This window comes from Falco biarmicus, chromosome 3 (assembly GCF_023638135.1).
Source record: "Falco biarmicus isolate bFalBia1 chromosome 3, bFalBia1.pri, whole genome shotgun sequence".
NCBI classification, from domain to species: Eukaryota; Metazoa; Chordata; class Aves; order Falconiformes; family Falconidae; genus Falco; species Falco biarmicus.
This window is the reverse complement of record NC_079290.1, coordinates 56912476-56933014: the sequence shown is the minus strand read 5'-3', so window position 1 is coordinate 56933014 and position 20539 is coordinate 56912476. Positions and strand designations below refer to the sequence as shown.

Here is a 20539-nt window from a genome sequence, read left to right as displayed (position 1 = left end):
TTCCCAAAAAGCATGTGGGAATGGCTGAGATAAGCAAGCTGCTCCATTCTGTTGACCTGAAAGGCTGAAACAGTTGACTACTAGATCTCAGTTAGAAATGGCAACTTGCAGCAGGGAGGAGGTAAGGAGCAGCTTCCTAAACCACATCTAGGGAGTAATTCTTGAAAATCAAGTCATTTTCCAATCTGTGTAATGGTCACTCTAGGCCTCGGAGCGATTGCACTCTGTAACAGTCAGCATGTTGATGTCTGAAGCACGATACTCAGTGCCGCATTGACAGGACCTACCACTTTGACCTGCCTGGAGTCACCATCGCTTAATTGACATTTTCTTGACACCAGCTCCTCTAGAGTTGTAGACTGTTCCCCCTAACCCATTCTGCTGTTTTGTAAACTGTGCTGTTATATGTCTTGGTTTCTAAAAACAGCATTAATCCTTCTTCTACGCAGTATGAGATATAGACCATGGGTTAGTTTCTCTGCATTCATAGAGCCATGTTTTTCTATTTGAATTTTTCAGGTTTTCTAAGTCTATTTTCCAAGAGTGGACATAATAAATTACACTTTAAAATCTTGGTCTTTATGATCTGGTACTAATACAGTTAAGGTCATGGATGGCTCTTGGGCGACTGATAAAAATGGATAAAAATGTGACTGATCACAGATAAAAAGAACAATACTTTGCATCGACTTCCAAGAGCAAATTGAGAAGAGACGGATGTTCTGAAGCATGTATGTAACATGGACTGTTTTGCGCAAGGGGACTGGACTAAACAATCTCTAGAGGTCCCTTCCAGCTTTAACTACTAAATGATTCTGAACTAGGAAGAAAGTTTTCTTTAAGAAGTGTCTGCAACCTTTGTGACTTGGAGTTTCACTTTCATTATACTCCATCTTTCCAGTAATGGGTACATTGATAACTAACAATTTTCTCCCACCTCCAACATTTCATATCCCTGTTGCTGTCTGGATACTCAGATCGCATGAAAAACCAAATAAAGACCCTATGAGTTCATGCTGTTTTGACTAGATGGCACATTCTGGATTTCAGCTCACTGGTGAAATTCTGTGTACAATTAAGACATAGCAAAAATGTTTACGGCACTTGTTGCTAGCTTGTGTCCCCTGCAAGAACTGAGGTGAGTGTCTGTATTCTATGTTTCAGAAAATCTGACTGGCAAAACTTGAAGATATCCACAGTAAAATTTGATTGTTGCCACTTTGCATGCTGTGCTTTGTACGATGCATTCTCCCTAATGAGGTGTAAGGAAAAACATTCTACATTTGGGAAAAAAGGAAAACTTTACAGATTTGCTAGATGTAGCTTTAAAGAGAAATGTCTTGTGGAGATTTGTATATGGGATTGGACCTAAATGAAATAAGACAGTGCAAAGAGACAGAAACTCTGCCATTAATCATGTTACTTTTATTGAAATAGTAAGGTGTGCTTTTAATGTAAGTGGTTTTATTTTTATTAATACTTGATGCTGAGTTTTGAACAGTACTGTACCCAAACAATTTTACAAATATAATGCTGAATACACTGCTTATTGCTCATTGTTTTTATATAAACATAAAACCTGAAAATGAATGTAAGAATAAATAAGGCACCCTACTAATACACTGATTTCATGTATTGTAGTAACATGCACAAAATGTCATTTTGCTTTTACAAGACACTTCTCTCATATTCCTTACTAGAGAAAAAAATAAGTTGGACTTTGTTATTTGGGCACAGGCCAATCCTTGTCTGAAAAGTCAGAACTTGAAAGCACTTTTTAATTTTCTAATTTAACCTTCCACCTTTCAAAACTAGCTTTCGTATAGCATGTCCCAATTTCTTTTTCTAAAGACAGAAAGTATTTTTGTTCTTCCTTTGCTGTTACTAGGAAACATGCCTTGCAAGAGGACTGTTCACGTACTGCTTGAGACAAAAGACCTGACTTGCTTTTTTATCCGTGTTTTCTTCTTGTACTGACCCCACTCAAAAGATAAAGATAAAAATAAAAATACAAAGGCATCTTTACTGGCTTATCTTGTGTGGCTGGGCTCAAATCTGTGATCAGCACGAGGTGGGAGCTCCCCAGAAGCTGCTTAAAAGCCTTCTTTTTTTAATTTCACTATGCCCTAAATTAGGACTTCCCAGCAGTTTCAGAATACATTCTGTCCAACTGCCTTTTTTTCCTCAAAGGTCTACATTGGCTCTCGCTCTGTTTCAGGGCTGAGGAGAACAGTGACGCCTCAGTCAGCCTCACAAACTCTAAGCCACTACGGCAGAAATCACTTTGCAAAGGCTTTAATGATTTGACCACTTATTACTGAAGTGCTGACAAATGATCAAATAAATCAGAGGGATGGGACTTTGACCCCCATCCCAGATCCCAGCTTTCTTTAAACAGTTTGTTATATTCTTTTTAGAAATTATCTGAAACAATAGCAGAGACAAAGGGTTTGGATTTTTTTTTTAATTTAAAGCAGATTATATCATAATTGCTGATGTTCTAATATTTATTCTTTAGAACTGAAATGGTCTTGCAGGGTAGTATAAACATAACAGACAAAATCATGGAATTTACCAGTTATATGAAATATGTATTACATACGTGACAACACTCAGCTTTACATGAACTTTGAAATGCAAGATGTCTTTTAATTACATAAATTATTACAGTACTGTTTTAAAGGAATATTTTGGTTACATGTAAACACTATAAATTAGCTCTTTAAAAAATAATAATGTAAGACAATTATGGCATTGACATAGTTTAAAAAACAATAACTAGCCCTAAATCTGAATACTCTCAGGGTAGAACAGCAAAAGCAGGTATCAATCTAATGCTATAGAATAACATGCTGAAATTTGGACTTACTTGAAGAAACAGTGTTTGTGTTCCCTCCTCCTTTTGTTTTCTTTTTCACCATCAGTGCCCTAAGGAATGGGCCAACTTGTATTGTGTGTGACAGCATAATATATGCTATTTTGAGTGTTGCCATTCTAATATTAAAAGCCATCTAGATTAAGTTTCTTAAATGTGTACTGGTTTAAATTAAAATCCTGAGGAATTATAATCTGCCTACTTGATGGTTTTGGTTAAGTGCAATTTGATGTATGCAGAATGTTGTTTCATTTAAGGTCATTCTTAGTAAGGCATATTAAAAATAAATATAAAAGTGACAACATAATATTTAGTGTCTTGCTACAAAATCTTAGGCAAAAATATTTTTGCATGTAGTAATGGACTTCATCCATTTGCTGGCTTATAGGAGTTAAAATTTGTGCATGAAGCTTAACTGCCCTTGTCAGAATGTGCCACTGTCCTATAACAGTGGTCCAAAGCTACATGCTATAGATTTTATTTCCATGCTCAAACATAGCTTGCACAAACTGCTTGAAGACTCTGTCCATGTAAGTGCACTTCCTTGGCCATATTCCTTCCAGAAAACCAATATGGCCTCCACACGAAGTCAGAACCAAAGCAACGTTTGCATTTTGTTTGGCAGTTTCTACTGGTATAGCTAAAAGGGGAGGGGAAAAAAGTTTTAAGTCCTTATCCTTCCATGAAATGCCAGCCACTGAATACCTTCTCTTAAATGTTTTTCGTATTATATATGAATAAATATGCACAACATTAACACAAGCTTAAATGTACCGCAAGATGTAGAGCCATAGCTGTGTTAAAAGCCATTTCTCTCTTCATTATTAACTCACCTTATCTGTATGGGGGTTTTTTTCTGGCTGCTGTACAAGTTTCAACTTCATATTTCTTTCAGTCCCACTGATGGAACAGCACCCATATTAACACATACTTATGATTTGGTATAAACAGTGTAAGTGAAAGGACAATCAAGCCTATAGTTTTTAACCTGTGTTGCAATGCTCAACTTTGGAAAAGCTCAGGAACTAGGACCTTAACTGTGAATCCCATTCGCTTTGTAGGAGACTCCAAACACAAACCCCTTAATGTCATGGTAAGATTTTGTCTGTAAGATACCCCATCAGCTAATATTAAAGATTATCCTGACTTATCATTAGTATATCTGATTTGCCAGGTTTTTACATTTACAGGTGCATGTTTAGACCCCACCATGCAAACACACTGGGAAACAGTTCTTGCCCTGAGGAACTCATAACCTAAATACCCAAGGTAAACAGAGAAAGAGCACGCAACTGCACACGGACACAGAAAGCTGCTCCATGTCACCCGGTAGGTTAGTGGTTCTCTACTGAGTAGTGACTGCTAGCAAATGATTTAATTTAGAATTTAGATTATTAGACTAGCTACTACAAGGATTTTTCTTTCAGCTGGATCAGCTCCCTGATCTGGTTCACCCCGTTAATGCCAATAAGGGGACGGTGGCAGGCACAGTCAGATAAGGACTGCAGTGAGGTGGCCCTTTCAGTGACAGCCTACAGTTAGCTTAAAGTCATCGGTGAACTCCACCTGAGCTATGTGCTGATCTTGACACGTGCAGGAGGGGAGACTTCAGTGCAGCTTATTTTGAACATGCATGGATGTGTGGCTTAATCAATGCTATCACCTGGGCAGTTCCCTTTGTGAAAGAAAATAAAAGTCAGTGCAGACCGACAACAGAGAAACCATATGACTTTACAAATGCTATTGCAGCGTGATGAGGTGACCCTATGATCCTATGAACTGGCTGACGCAACACTGGAGCTTTACAGAGCTGTGGTGTTTATGCTCTTGATATAAAAATTAAGTTATTTAAGCAAATTCCTCAGAAGTTTTAAGTATGATGAATATTCTCCTGAACAAGCAGATATCTCAATACATTTCAGTAAAGAATGCCTTTCAAAGTTCCAGTTTCCAAACAATAAACTTCATGTAAGGGAAAAAAATAAAGATCATACAGATTTTTTGATTATTCAGGATTGACACAAAAAACAACAGCAAAAGAAGACATGCTTTGTCCAGACAGAAGGGAGTAGAAGGAATTTCACTGTATTGTCTAAAAAAGGGTTATGATTCCACAAGAAAATAAATCTGATTTTAAGTCATACACTACTAAAGGACAAGTACCTTGGCACTACAACACAAAGCAGCGAGTTATTCGCAGCATTTCTATTGCTGCCTCATGTATTTTAAGGTATTTTTGAACAGAGATTTTTAATCAGGTTCACTTTTGGGGGGCATCAGTTGTCCACATCCTTTTCTCATAGAACTTCCCTCAGAGACACCCTCCACCCACTCCTATTTCTAGGCATCTGCTTTCCTTTATACATCTGCTATCTCAAAGGCCATTTTCCTTGAAGAGTCACTATCCCTGCATATCACTACCTTCTTTATAGGCAAGTTCCTTACTTTCATTTGGATGCTGGCAGACTTACTGCTGTGTGCTTCAGATGCCGATTTGCCTTAGTTTTCAGCAGCTAGAGTAACAACATGGCATCCATTCCTTAGCCAAAGACAGACACCCAGCCAGAGCGAGTCACAAGAGATCTTGAACACAACGACTGTAGTGAACAGATGCACAACTTAAAATAGATCAGGGCAGAAGCACTGGACCTGCCAAGTCAGGGGAGCAATCTGCACCTCAGAGGTCCTTACTAGCAGTGTCTGGAACGACATGCTCTGTTCAACTCCAGGGCCACAGCCTGGATGCTAAACCAACCATATCCATAGTGGGGTTAGTGGCTTTTATGAATGTTGTGTTATGAGGTTCCTGCCCATAACATGAGGTACTTGACTGTGCCCTGAACGGAGCACAGACTGAGCTCTGGAGAGCAACGGGCATTCTCTTGCAGAGTACATGAGATTCTTTGCTACTCAGCGCTATTAATTTCTTCCACTCTTTCCCTCCTTTCAAAATTGCACGCATCTAAGTAGTTTATAGATTTCAGCATTTAGTAGGTGATACTGATTCTTTAATAAGTAGAAGAAACTGTGCTTCTCTCTGTTTCTACAAGAAATCATTGACTTTTCCTTTGTTCAGCTGAAAATTGAAAATACTATACAGCAACTGGGCTTTTTAAAGCAATTACTGAGGCAAGACTAAAAAGAAAAGTCAATGAAATAAAAACCTAGAGCCTGACAGCCTGGATTGGGGAATAGCACAGGCTGAAAACAAGAGATGCAGAAAACAATGTGTTATTTCTTGCAATCCAACACATGCATAACTTTCAGATTCCAGTCTAAGCAAGCACTCATCTGGAGTTTTGCCTGAGTTAATCTGCCCAGCAATCTCTGATCTGGCTCCCTTGGATTCTGTGGATGAACACATCGCCATGTATAAACACAGTGGCTACGATTCATGTCAGCTTCTGCCAACTGCATGGGAATTTGCCCACTTATCTGTACCAAGCGATCTGCTCATCTTCCCTCTAGTAGCATGTGGGCCATGTTAAACAGTATCCCGACAGGGAAGTGGGGATCTGACTCAAGCCCAAGGCCCCCATTACTGCTTCAGGCAATGAATCGTGCTTTCCACAGCCATTCTGCAGCTGTCTTCCTGGTCACTGAGGAGACTTAATGAACAGGCTTATACACAAGGGTATGGGGAGGAGTGCATGAGGGGAGGCAGAGTTGATCTCCAAGAACCAGAGAGAACATGAGAACTCCATCCATCCTAATGGGTTCAGGATCGGCTGTGTACTGGCCTGAACACACCTTTTCACTAGCTAAGATTGTGCAAAACCAAAGGTCATTCACTTTGTCAGACTAGTGTCAAAGCTTAAAGAGAAATAGCCTTTCCTGATAAGAAACTTCTTTGCTGGGTGTGTGGAAGGGAGATGACAATAAATGTCTCCTCTACTGTGCCAACCCAGCTGAGGAAGGCCTTACAGGCAAAGCTCACTGTGACCTCTGCATACCTGTCATTCAGAGGTTGCCAAGAATAACGATAGCTCCCAAATCAGTTTGCTGGTGGTTATTCATTCCCAAACTGACTGGCAATACTATGCCTGCCTCCAAACAGCTAAAGCAGCTCTCTCCTAGAAGGCTACCCCTGCTAGGATGCTGGTTATCTTCTGTGCCTGGTCAAGGTGTGAGCCACACACAGGTCTTTACGAATGTCATCTTCCCGTACTGAAGTTCTCTCTCTTCTAATTAGCATGTGTTTACAGCAGAATCCTGCCACAGATTATCACTGTTATCACAAGCTGTAGCACTGCTGAATATGCAGTCATTTGCTTCCATATGCAGTGAGGATTTTTAGTAGGTGCCAAGCCTGACCGGCTGTTCCCTCTCTGCTCTTCCCTCCCCTGTGGTGAACAGGAGAGCCTGCCCTTGGCACAGTCAGTCTTGATACAGTCAGGTCACCATTCATATGACCCCTCCCCAGCAGAGTTTCTTGCTCTGCAGCTTCTCAGGAGAGAATTGAATATGTTGTGTTGGTCTCCAGAGCCAAAATGCAAATTATGCTTGGAGTGGTGTGGTACTTCTCTCAGGGCTGTTTCTAGGGACTGTTAGCCATTCACAAATAAAACCACAATGCAACAGAACATACTCTGCAAAGTAAAGGGCAGACAAATGCAGCACTGGATGTGATGCACCCTAGGATACAGGATGGCATGTTAAAAGATACTACTGTTCATTTTTGTACACAGGTGTCCTTGTACTTCTCTTTCTACTAACCAAAATCTGTTCTGCTGTTTGATCCAGCAGGCACAGACCTGTTACTTGGGATTGCAGAACCACAGTGTAAATATACATGTGCACAATTACCTCATTCAAAATCAATTTGTTGTACATTCTTTGCGGAAAGTATTTTTAAAAAAAGAACAGTAGAAGAACATACATGTGAAGTAGCACTGACTTAAATAAGTCACTACTACCAGACCTGCTGTTCCATTGTTTGGTTGACTTCTCCTGGTTCCTTAAACTCTTTCCCTAATTGTTATATGTCTGGCCATTGTCTGGCCATTTGGTCTCTCCAGACAACTTCACTCAACTGTGCTGTTTACATAATAGAATGCAAAATAACACCTAAGAGCATTTACTCCAAGTTTGATTTAGAGGGACAGAAAAGCTTCAGAGAGTTCAAGAAAAAGTGTAACTGAGCCTCAGACGTGCACTTACTTGGCACAGTGGATCGGGAGGGAGCTGGCATGGTACTTTGCATCAAGTACAGGCTTTCAGCTCGGGCACAACGCTCACCAGTGGCAATTAGCTAAGCATTAGTAAAATGAAATTTAAGTCAGATGCCTAATACGCAGCTTAAAGTCTCTAAGGAAAAAAATGCCACTTCAGATGAAAAGTTAAACGTGACACTGATAATGAATGCTATCACTCCATCTTGATTTATTTTTCACAGAAAATAACGGGGCTTGACTTTCCTGAAGCAATGGTTTATTTAAAGTAGTTATGGTGAGAGAAGTGTCATGCAATGAAGAAAGCATTTGTTAGCATTACGCAATGTGAGAACTGCATTCCTGAGTTAAACTACAGATACATTGGCTGCCAAGCTCCATGAACTTTAAACAGCAACATTAAGGAAGGGCTGCAAATGAATTGTTTCTTCCTAATACTGAATTGAGACCAAAGGGCACGTTTTCACAACATATTCAAAAATACTTGCTGGGAAGTACAAAGTTTACTAAAAAGCTACATGAGAAGAAATGATCAGGTAGTAAGAGGCAGCAGAGTAAAAGGCACCCATCTGCACTTTTTAAGGGAAGTCTCTTTTTAGGTCCATATTGTGTAGTGACAAAGCAGACTTGGGTTTGTATCCCCCAAGCTTTGTTAGAGCAGGTTAGATGTGGCTGGCTTTATAAAGGATATTTACATGGAACAGAATTCTGGCACAGCTTTCTCCCTAATGAGTTTGCTAGGCCTGCTTCCCAGCTGTTGGAAACTACAGCTATCTACAACAGAGGTGGAAGGTAGCCTAAAAGCTGGTAGGCATTCCTGGGAGGAATGAGGCATGAAATAACCAGTCCCCAAAGTCAATAGAAGGCTGGGGTCTCAATAAGAAGAAATTTTGTGGCTTTGAATCCTTTATACAGTTGTAAACGGAAACTGCCTGTGGTTGCCACAGGTTTACATGTGTCCGCACACTTTTAAGTCAGAAAAAACAAGCCAGTTGCCAGAATAAAGTCACCTCCCAGAGTAACACCAGTCTTTTATGTTTGCTAACGTCAAACAGCCTGCAAAAGTGTCGAGATGAATGAACTCCAGTAACTGATGGCAGCAGCCATAATTTCTAAGCTGCTAATCAGGGTGCCCTGTGTCTCCTGCCAGCACGTTTCACACTGAGGGTGCATAGCACAAATGAAAAAGGAGCCAAGGGTAGACACACGTAACAGAGTCATGCTATTAACTGTAATCAACACTTTCCTGGTGGCCCTTTCTAAGGTAAACTTGGCACCACAAGGATGACTATTTACAGCCGACAGCATTAACTCTGTGAACAAGGAAGAAATGAATGCCTAACCACCCAAACATTTTCATGGAGAAAGGCTGGTTAAGGTCAGAGTTCAGGAGAGGATGGACAGTCATTAAAACAGACTCTTAACACTTCTTATTTCAGAAATGCCTCACCTCCCTCCAGACTGCAAGACTTCTAAGGCATTCAACAACACGTTTGATACTCAGTCTTACACAAAAGATCATCCCTATAATCCACTGCTCACCAAGAGTTGTGTCTCTTTTAAAAGGAACAGCTTTGAGGGAGGAGAGATCTGATACAGCTGTACTCCAGGGGACTCAATCTTTTGGCTAGCCAAAGTACACTATCGCAGAACTGTTGAGGCTGTAAGAAAGCTTTTGAGATCATCTAGTCCAAACCCACTGCTTAAGCAGGGTTACCTAGAGCAGGTTGCGCAGGACAGCGTCCAGTCAGGTCTGGAGTATCTCCATAGATGGAAACCCCACAACCTCTATGCCAGTGTTGGACCACTCTCACAGTAAAAAAAGTGTCTTCTTGTGTTCAGATTGAATTTCATGGGGTCAAGGTGAATGCTTAGCTCTTGATAGCTGGAGGTTATATTCTAAAATGAAGAGACAAGGGAATGGAGTATCTGCACTAGCTTTAATCTAACTAACAAAGGTCCCAGTCCTAGTGATAATAGGCTGGAAAAGGTTAACAAATCCTCCAGGGAGAGAGGGACACTGCCCCTTTCACTGCTGTTGTTACTTGCACTAATTAGCTAGCTTACTCCTGCCACAATTACCACTTCACTTTAGAACAGAAACCGCAAACTGAGCTAGATCTAAACATAGAGGTGAAGCCATTGTTCCCTCTCTAAGATACTTAATGGCAGAAACATGGCACAACAGATCACTCGCCTTGCAGTACTATGGGGAAAGTCATCCCCAGGGTCATAAGACCCATAAAAATTTATCTTCAGAATCACTAGCCAAATTTTATATTTGGACACAGATTTTCGGATCACAGCCCCATCCAGTCTCATCTCCAGAACATTATATGCTTATAACAAAACCAGCAACTAGCCAATTTCAAGGGGGAGAGGGGCGGGGGGAAATCCCACAGAAGCTAGTAAATACAAAGGGGGACTACCTCTGTCTCAGAAAGTCCCTGAACCACAAATTATTAAAGATGCATGCAGTATTCTGGAAGAATCTTGCTATGCTTGCCCAGATCTTATAATTTTTTAAGCCTCTGTTTTGGCCAGTGTAACCAATTTTTACCAGTGTTTGGCTTATCCAGAGTCACCGTTTTTTCCCCTCACATTAGGTGGCTGTCACCTCTTTATATTGTTCATGCATAGCATGGATACTTTTCGTTCAAGAGAAGAAATCAGACTGTCTCTAGTGCACTTGACTGGAGCAGCCCTTTTTTCTTCATGTCACATTTGTCTCTAACAGGTCTTCAAACTATAAACAGTAATGTAAGTGTGTGCATGTTTCTGTATGTGTTGTACATCTGCACACTGATAAAACTACACAAACAGAGTCTCTTCCAATTCCTCCATTCTTCTGTTTGTTGTTCTAATCTGTTTGCCTACTCGCTTTGGTTTCATGACTCATTCTACAAGAATCTCACTTGACTTGCTGTGGCAGAAGAAAACTTCATTGAAATAAATCGAGTGTATAAACTTCACATTTAAAGATGTCAAGTGTTCACTGTGAAGACTGTCCCCTCAACCAGCTGTTCATCACAGTGGTTTTCCTCTACATTATCTTTTGTTCTCCCTCTCTTCTCAGACACTAACCAATACACAGACCGCAGGAACAAGCATATCTTTTTAAGACAGTCAGCAACAGGTTTTGAACTTCATAGCAAAAGCAAAATGTTCATAATGATCACATTTGGCAGAAAATAGGGCGAAAGGCTGAAAACTCCATTTTCCCTTATCTGTCACTAGCTGACATTGCTGCTTCATCTTCTAGTTAGATTCTTACTGATTCCAACGTGCCTCCTTCCAGCAGCTCACCTTCACTCTCGCTCTTCCTTTACCCTAGATTTTGGCTTACATGCTAACTTACATTTTTTCTTACTTAATTTTTCTTACTTAATTTTCAGACACTGAAGGTGGCACTGAGATCAACAGCTGAGGATTTCAGGTCATCTGAAACACAAGCAACTCCCAGACATTCTTTGTAGGGACTGAAGAATGGCAATAAAAAAATACTTGTTTTCACTTTCATTGAACCCTGAATGTCTACAATCCAGACATCTGAATCCAAGTTCTTCATTATAGGCTCTCTTTGTACTTGGTGAATAGAAATGGATGCTTCTGAGAGGGCAATACATCTGGTATCTTCCTTACCATGAGATAATTCACACCCTAAATATGCATATTTCTTTCTTTTGACTGTAAAGACTCTACTATAGCTAATTGCCACCCTATGTGCTTCTGCATTCTCTACTAATCAGGTCTCCGCATCATCGGCTGTTTTATACGTGTCTTTTACACTGTAAGTAAATTGCAAGACTGAACCATTCCTGGAGGTTTTGAACCTATGTACAAGTAACATAACACCTCCACACACAGGTCTGAGCTCATTCTCAGACCTATGTAGTTTGTCTTAATGATTGCATAGACAGATAGATATATTTTTCAAAGCCTAAACTTACCATGACCTGGTGAGAAAACATCGTCCACAGAATTTAGGCATAACACTGGAATGCCTACTGACTTCAGCTTGCGACACGGGCTAGCATCTTCATAGTAATCATCAATTGTACGGTAGCCAAACATGACTGAAGTGAACTGCTTATCAAATTCTCTAACAGTTCTAGCCTGAAGTACAGAATTCAAATAGGGAAACTGTCAGCATTTGGAAAACAGCACCCAGCTAAAGCAGAAATAACATTCCCACATACCTTCATCACCAGATCCATATCAAATAATTTTTCCAACATTTGTCGATGCCTAAAAAGAAAGAGAAAAAAATGGAAGAGCTTGCTTTTTGTTATATAAACAGATGCAGAAGTTCTCTGCTTTACAGATACATTTATAAAAATAATTCTCTAACAAGAACATGCTTGTTTTTAATTTTCTGTCACGTTAAAAATCTGTCTGGAATCCAATAACAGAAGACTTGTTCATTCATATGCAGGCACATCCAGCAACATAGTAAAAATCTGGATAAGCCAGGAGAAAGATTCCAAAGATAAGAGAACTAAATATTTGGGAATACAAAAAATAATTTTATAAAGCAAAGGATGAACTAGTACTTTCCATGTTTTTGCAGTCAATGCCAACTTAGAAGAATTAGTATATACACATATATACTCAAAGTCAATATGTGCATGTCTAAAAAAATTAAAAATCCATTTGCTTAATCCATAAACACACAAGAGTTTGTCTTGTGCCAAGAGCCTTGAGGAGCCGAGAAATTTAGTCACATTGATGACAGTGTTTCTTGCAAAGACTCTTTTGATTTCAAAACTTACAGAAAATGCACACAGAACAGCTACGTAAAGTGTTGTTACAGCATTAATCTTGCCAATATTATACCTGCTGTAGATCTCATGCTAACATCCTTTCACCTTGCTAAATAGTTCAGAAGGCAACTCACCTGCTGATAGAGGATTGTAGACAAGTAGTCAAGTAATAGTTGAAAAGAAGCCAGTTTAGTGGCTTCTCCAGAGATTCTACAGATTCAAAAACATTCCAACCCGCAGAGAAAATTGCAGCTGCCATTAAAGGAGTGTCTCTGCCAGTTTTGCCCAGGTAATTTAAAAGAAGCATGCTACAAACAGAAATGAAAAACAGAAACATATATACTATCAAATTGTTTTCTTCAATTTAAAGCAAATATAACAATCAGCCACCTTTTTGACTGTTTTTCAATAGTTTCTTGTATCAGCCCTACAGCTGTGCCCAATACTTCTAAAAGGTAGTCAATGTAATCAACATATGGCTCATGAAGTGTACTTTCTCTCTCTACTGTCAGGGAGGAACTGAGTGCGCTGTGTAGGATGTGAGTAGGAGTGCATTTAGAAATAAATAGAGATGTACTAGTCTTATTTATATCACTAAAAGGGAGGAAAAGGTCAAATAAATGTATCTTACTCATGGAACAGGTATTCCCAAGTTGTTAGTAAATTTTACCATTTTACAAGCTCTTGGTCTTCCTGATCTGATAAATCTATCAGTGTGCCTGACAAATACAAGCTGCCCCTGGCACGCCTGCCTCACTACGAAGCTGTCTTTTGATTTGAAGGTAATACATTTTACCCCACCTCACATATATGAGAGAACACAGCTGTTCTTTAACACAAACCATGTAAAGAATGAAATGTTGGGTAACAAATAAAACTAGTGACACAAAATTATGAGCCAAATAAACAGCTTCACTCTTGCCTTTCTGACCAGCTGCAACCTGGGGGAGAGGGGAGAGTTCCCCAGTACCTGACCCTTCAAATCTAGAAAAATGAAAATAGCAGAAAGAGTAAAAGAAAAATACTAACAGAAAAGCTGTTAAGTTTTACTTTACTGCCTGTGGCCCCAAATTTGCAATGACCACTTTAATACCAAGCCTTTCACTCAAAGCATTACAGGTTCTACAACTTAATATAGCTCCCTAGGCCACCACTACTCTGCACCTTGGCTTCATCTACCATACTTCAGGAGACACCAACCTTTAGCAAAAACATCACGAACCAGCCTGCCATCACAGAGACTCTATCCCTGTGCATTACCTACCAGATCATAGAGTACAAAAGGGAAACTAGTCTTTGGTATTACCGAAGACTTGCCAGTTGGTGGGAACCAGCAAGAAAAGAACAGCTAACAGCACTTGGGAATGGGCTCCTGCCATCAGCTTACACTGTTGAACCCAGTGAGGAGTCACCTGTGGCACATGTAGGAGTTAGGCAGCATGTGTTCCCTCTCACCCACAGAAGAGGAGGAACCTGTGAGTTGCCAGTCTATACAGTGAAAACACTGAACCATTAACCAATAAAAACAAAGTTGCGGTAGTAGTAGAAGCCAATTCTAAGGGAATTCACAGAACATATGTGATAGAGAGAAGGTTCAGGAATCTTTATGCTGAAAAACAAAGTCCCTTCCGAAATAATACATACTGAAGATCAGTAGAACAAGTAGGCTTTCATTTACATTTACATCTTTGTGAAGTGAATGTTTATATTTCTTAATTAGGCAAATATGTCCTATATAGATTAACTGGCTATTCAGAAATTTTTGAAAAGGGATAGATAATAGAAACTATTCTAAGATCAAGACAAGTGGATGATTTTCACAATACACCCCTGGTGAGATCTCTGCTCCTGCTTAATTTTAAACATGCAAGTGCTCCAATCAATTCTGAAGCATGGAAACAGTCCCATGTGGATGATGAGAGATTCTTCCAGTTATCTGTACAAGTAAACATATGCTTTCTCTTTGTGATTCAGGACTTCAAAAACATTGGAGGAGGATGGTGGAACATCTTGCCTAAAATCGCCCAGTGGTGGTGGCAAGATAGCCAGGACACAACACAGATCCCGTGTCCCACACCAACAGACTTCACCACTATTTAGTATACCATAACTAGTTTAAGCCAAGGACAGAAATGACACCAAGAATTGAGCTGGTCTTTTGTACCAGCCACAGAGCAGCTAGCTTCCACTGCACCTTCAGCCCTGAAAAGCTGGTTCTTCATCTACCACACCCTGGCCCTCTTAGTTCTAGTGTAATTGTGCACCACACATGACCCTACCCATGAAGAAATACTGTTCTTTAAATCTGCATCTCATCATTGAAACAAGCCTCTGCTGCAGTCGCTTCTTCGGCTTTCACCATTTCCAATTAAACCTGTTTTTGCAATAGAGCATGTTATTTCACGTTTCGCATTCAAGTCTGAGCTACAGAGAGATAGTGTGCCAAATGAGATAAGAACCAACAGACTTGCTAACCTTGTGAAGAAGAGTTTTAAACGAGGTTTGTCAAGAGATGGACAACAAAGCCTGAAGAGAAGAAAAGGCCTGGCATGCCCTGATGAAGCATAATCATAGAATCATTTAGGTTGAGAAAGACCTTTAAGATCATTGAGTCCAACTACCAAGTCCACCCCTAAACCATCTCCCTAATGCCACATCTACAAGTCGTTAAATACCTCCAGGGATGGTGACTCAAACACTTCCCCAGGCAGCCTGTATCAGGGAGGGTCTCGCACTTCCCTGAGAAAGCAGCATGACTGCAGACCATCTCACATACCAGCACATGCATGAACACACAGCATAGGAAAAATAGGAATAGAAATCTGTGCATAGCCACAGAACAAGTTTATTTTATCACAGAGACATGGAGGACTCGCAGGCAGACAAGACTATGTATGATGGATGCAAACAGACTCTTCATGAAGGCCTTGAAGGCAAGGAGGAGGGTTTGCACTTCAGACAAAGAATCCATTTACATGCACAGAACTTTTCCCTGGGACAGGTTGTAAGCCAATTCAGAGCTAATACATCGAAATCAGATAGGAGGCTGACAAAGGGGGTATCATACTAGGTGTCTGCTATAAACATCCTGATCAAGAGGAGGAAATAGAGAATCCAAGTCTTTGGACAGCTAAAAGAAGCTTCATAATCACTGAGCACAGGGAACTGTAACTATCCCAACACCACCTGCCACAGCAAGGCACAAGCAGACCAGATTTCTAGGGAGTACTGAGGACAATCTTTTGATATGCAATCAATGACCCAAATAGGGAAAATATTCTGTGGATCTGCTACACACATGTAAGGAAGAACCCATCAGGTATGGGAAGGTGCAGAACAGTCTTGGCTGCTGAGATTATTTGATGATGGATTTTTAAGATCAAAAGTGAGTGGGGAAGGTAAGCAGCAAAATTACAGTACTGGAGAGAGCTGCCTTTAATTTAGTCAGGGATCTGGTTGGCAGGATCCCATGATAAGATGGTCCTGATGGGCAAAGGGGTCTGGGAAACTGTTTGACCTTAAGGATAACTGAACATAAAGCACAAGTGTGGTACATTGTGATAGGAAAGAAGCTGAGCAACAGTGGCAGAAGACCACATGGAGGAACAAAAAAAATCCTAACTTGAGTTCAAGAAGGAAGTATCCTGAAGGTGGAAGAGGGGTGGGCTGCCTGGGAGAAATAGTCATTGTCCAAGCATGCAGGGATACAGTTAGGAATACTGCAGTTCAGCTGGAGCTAGAACTAGCAAGGGACAGAACTATGCAGGACAACAGGAAAAAGGCTTCTACAACAAGAAAGGCTTCTCTCAGTGCATTGGTACAAAAAAAAGGCTCAGAAAAAACATCCACTCCCTTCCCCTCATCAGTGAAGATAGTCATCATCAGATCACTTGGGCATGCTTTGTCCTTGATGAATCCAGTCACCTTCTTATCCTTCATACGCTTGGAATGACTTCCAGAGGATCTTCTCAAAGAACTGAAGTTAGGCTGACCAGTCTTTAATCCCTCCTGGGACCACTACTCAACAGAGCAGGGAACCCAGTGAAAAAAAGATTTGTAAAAAGCAGAGGCTACCTCTCTTCCCTGTCTTTACTGTTGATGCCTGCCCTCAGGCCTACTAGGTCCCTTTGCCTAGTGGCAGAGTGTGGGAGAATGAAGTATTACTCATGGCAGAGGAAGATCAAATTAGGGCCCAGTTATGGAAACTGGGCATAGACACGTCAATGGGACCAGGTGAGGTGCACCAAAGCTCCAAAGGGAGGCAGCCGATGTCATTATGAGACTGCTCTCTATTACTTTTGAAAGGTTGCAGCAGCTGTGGAATATTCCTGATGCCTGCAAAAAAAGGCACCCATCTACAGGAATGGCAAGGAGGAAGAAATACAGGCCAGTCAGCCTAACCTCAGCACTTTGGAAATATCCTCTGGAAACCATTTCCAAGCATGTAAAGTTAAAGAAAGTGACCGATAACAGCCAGCATGGATTTGCCGAGGACAAAGCATGCCTGAGCAACCTGATTGTCTTCTATGATGAGCTGACTGCCTTCGCTGATTAGAGGAAAGGAGTGGATGTTGCTTATTTTGACTCCAGCAAGGCTTTTGATGGTCTTTCTTGGTCTCCATGTAGCCAAACTGGAGGGACATGGTTTGAATAGGTGACCTGCAATGTGCAAAGAAAACTGACTAAACCACTAGGCTCAGAGAGCTGTGATCAGGAATTTGAAGTCCAACTGGAGTGGTTGGATGAGATATTAGTAGTGTTCCTCAGGGGCCAATACTGTGTAATGTCTTCATTAACTGGATGATGAAATGGAACACACCCTTAGTAAGCTTGCAGGTCAGATTGTGGGGAGTGGTTAGTGAACTGGAAGGCATGTCTGCCATTCTTGAGGGACCTCAACAGGCTGGAGAAATGGGCTGGCAGATACCTTATGAAGTTCAACAAAGGCAAAAGCAAAGTCCTGCACCAAGGACAGATTAATGACTGGATAGAGAGCAGCTGAAAACAAGCTGGGCAAACAGAATATGACTCAGCAACGCACTCTTGATGCTATGAAGATGACTAACAACATACTGTGCTTTGTCAGTAAGAGCAAAACAAGCAAGTCTAGAGAAAAGATTATGTCCCTGTATTTGGCACTTATGAGATTGCATCTGGAGTACTGTGCCCCATTTGAGCTTCCATGAAAGACAGACACTGACATACTGGAGAGACTCATATGTCTTCATACTGAAGACAATGGCAAAATCCCAGCAACACAAATGGAAAAAGATTGGCCTGATTTAAAAGGTTTCCAAGTCACTTATTTGATTATCAATAACTACATTGCTTGCCCAAACTTGTATTTACCTCAAAGCTCCTACAAGGTGATAGTAGATTAATGTCAATATACAAAGCTATATCTGCCCACCCTCCATAAAACTTATCAGAAAGAAGGGAAGTCTCAGGAAATTACCACTGTGTCTGCAGTATTTCTAATGGAAGTTCTTCTCTCCTATGACTTTAATTAAAGAGGCTGTCTGAACATTTCTTCTAGCTTCTAGCAGTGATTTTTCTAAGAAACTGTGCTATCATTGTCTGTTCTAGCTGTGCTTTCTGGAGAGAAGCCAGGATTCAGCGAGTCTTAACAACACATGCTGTATCAGCCCATACTGGTTTCAACAACAATACTACTTCTTGCTTCCGAGCCAGACAGATACCCACATCTCTTCCAGCTTAACCTACCCACACACTGCAGAACCCAAACACAGTGAAGATAAACCTTGTCATTTCCAGAGGTTGCTAAGAAACGTGGTATGTTAGCTCCAGTTCCTATTTTTTATTCCTCTGTTCCAAAGACAGCCTCCATAGGTTCCAACGATTGTATTGCCTACTTGTCTGGCTGTCAATCAGTCTGTTGGTGTTTTCAGTCTTTCTCCACCCTCCTCAACTTTTGAATGTTGGCCACTTTTGACCTTCCATGACACAGAGCTAAAAGCCTTAAAGATACGAAGTTTCTAAAAGTCTTCTGAATATTGACTGTTGGAGACAGACCCAAGTCAGCTGTAGTTCAGTAAGTAATGCAAGAATTGCAGAGTAATAATTTACAATCAGGCTATAACAGTCTTATTTTACACTCATAGTTAAGCTGAGACTTGTGTTACACAATACCTTACCCTCCCATAGAAACACCGGCTGCCATGAACGGAGCTGAGGGGTACAAGCTGTGTACATGATAAATAACAGCCTCTAAATCCTCTGTGTTAGCTGCACAGTAAGTCCTTGGTGTCTGTAAGGATTCAGAGGGAAAAAAATGCTATCATAAGCTTTTGTATTATCCTTCCAAGACAAAGCAAACTGAACAGAGGATCATTTATATAAAAAGATAAACTTAGCATTTGTTGTGAGGCTGTGCATAATGGCAAATACAAACCCAGAGCATTTCGCAAGGAGGTGGAGGAAGGAGTTATACTTGATATCATTACAAAACAAAACAGGTGACAAATATCTCAGTATCTGCGACCTCCAGGTCATTAGACAAAATCTGAACACAGAGCAATGAGCTAAACTAGACAGAACTACATCAGAACTAGATAGGCACCAATATTTTTAAAATACCCTGAGGAAATGGAAACATATCATAAAGGCTGCAATTTACAGAAAATAAAGTTACAATGATAATTTTACTATCTTCGCCCACATTCAAATATAGAATAAAATATTAGATTTCAAGTTTCAGCTAGCATTTGAAAAGAAGCCAATCTTTAGATTCTACACACAGTACAAAGCAAATAAATAGATTAATAAATTCACCAGGGCCATTTACCTAATTTACTAAAATACTGTGTTAACTAAAGCAATGAAATACATGTATTATGCCTTCTGTGTCTATCACCAGTGTCTCTTCAAATCTTGAACTGAGACTTGGAATGACTTCCACTGGCATCACTGAGATTTGGGTAAGCCCCCTCCTTGCTTTTGAAGGACAAGCACAGCTTTTGAGCCTCACCTGCACAGACAACTGCTACAGGCCACAATCTGGGGGACTATCTGGAGCAGTTTAAGGGAGGTAAGTCCTTTCAGGTACAATAAGAATCACAGCAAAATAAGAATTTTTTTCTAGGTGTTCTCTAGATTTTTTCTACAGCAAAAAAGAACTTTTAATTGTGGAGTTGCAACTAACGTGTTAGTGACCTTGACTTAACTATAGGTAGTGGCTGGCCTGCCCAAATTCAGTATAAACATTAAAAATAAATATGTAAAAACTTAATTATGAGTTAATTTGACTTATTTGCTGCCTGAAGCAATAATGTATTTTAAGGTTTCTTTTTAAATTGCTTTCTGTTAAATAGTCTGGCTATTTGTGGGCAATTTTAACAGGTTTAATTAGATGAAACTAACTACTTAAAACATATTTAACAAGAATATTTAAATGTTGAAGTCAAAGATAAGAAAAAGGAACAAAAAGCTAAATCTTGATAATTAAAGCTGAAGATGTTTTTGATTTCCATTTATGTTGCATTTCCAGTTCTCATCCACACAAAATCACTCTTCACTGTTTTACACCCTGTTAATTATAAACAGTGTGAATGTGTTTTATTTTAATTAAATTGTTGAGTTTACATGGAAAAATAAATTATTTTTGGTAACTAGGGTCTAATGTATTCTAAGTGAAAGTGTATTTGATTAAAAGGTTATAAAACTAGAGAGATAACCTCCATTATAATTTTAGTTAATTCCTGACTCTTTAA

General features: G+C 40.1%; 1 protein-coding gene across 1 annotated transcript in view; it reads right to left on the bottom strand.

Annotated features, from left to right (window-relative positions):
• Positions 1 to 1403: 1403 nt before the first annotated feature.
• The window catches only part of ABHD3 (abhydrolase domain containing 3, phospholipase), a 30163-nt gene continuing 11027 nt past the window's right edge, over positions 1404 to 20539 (bottom strand). Inside the window, exons 5-9 of the mRNA XM_056330860.1 lie at positions 18965 to 19077; positions 12944 to 13117; positions 12246 to 12294; positions 11997 to 12162; positions 1404 to 3515 (exon numbers count right to left, since the gene is read on the bottom strand). Of these exons, the coding sequence (XP_056186835.1) occupies positions 3337 to 3515; positions 11997 to 12162; positions 12246 to 12294; positions 12944 to 13117; positions 18965 to 19077 (681 nt within the window). The 3' untranslated portion in view covers positions 1404 to 3336. The remainder of the gene's footprint in view (positions 3516 to 11996; positions 12163 to 12245; positions 12295 to 12943; positions 13118 to 18964; positions 19078 to 20539) is intronic.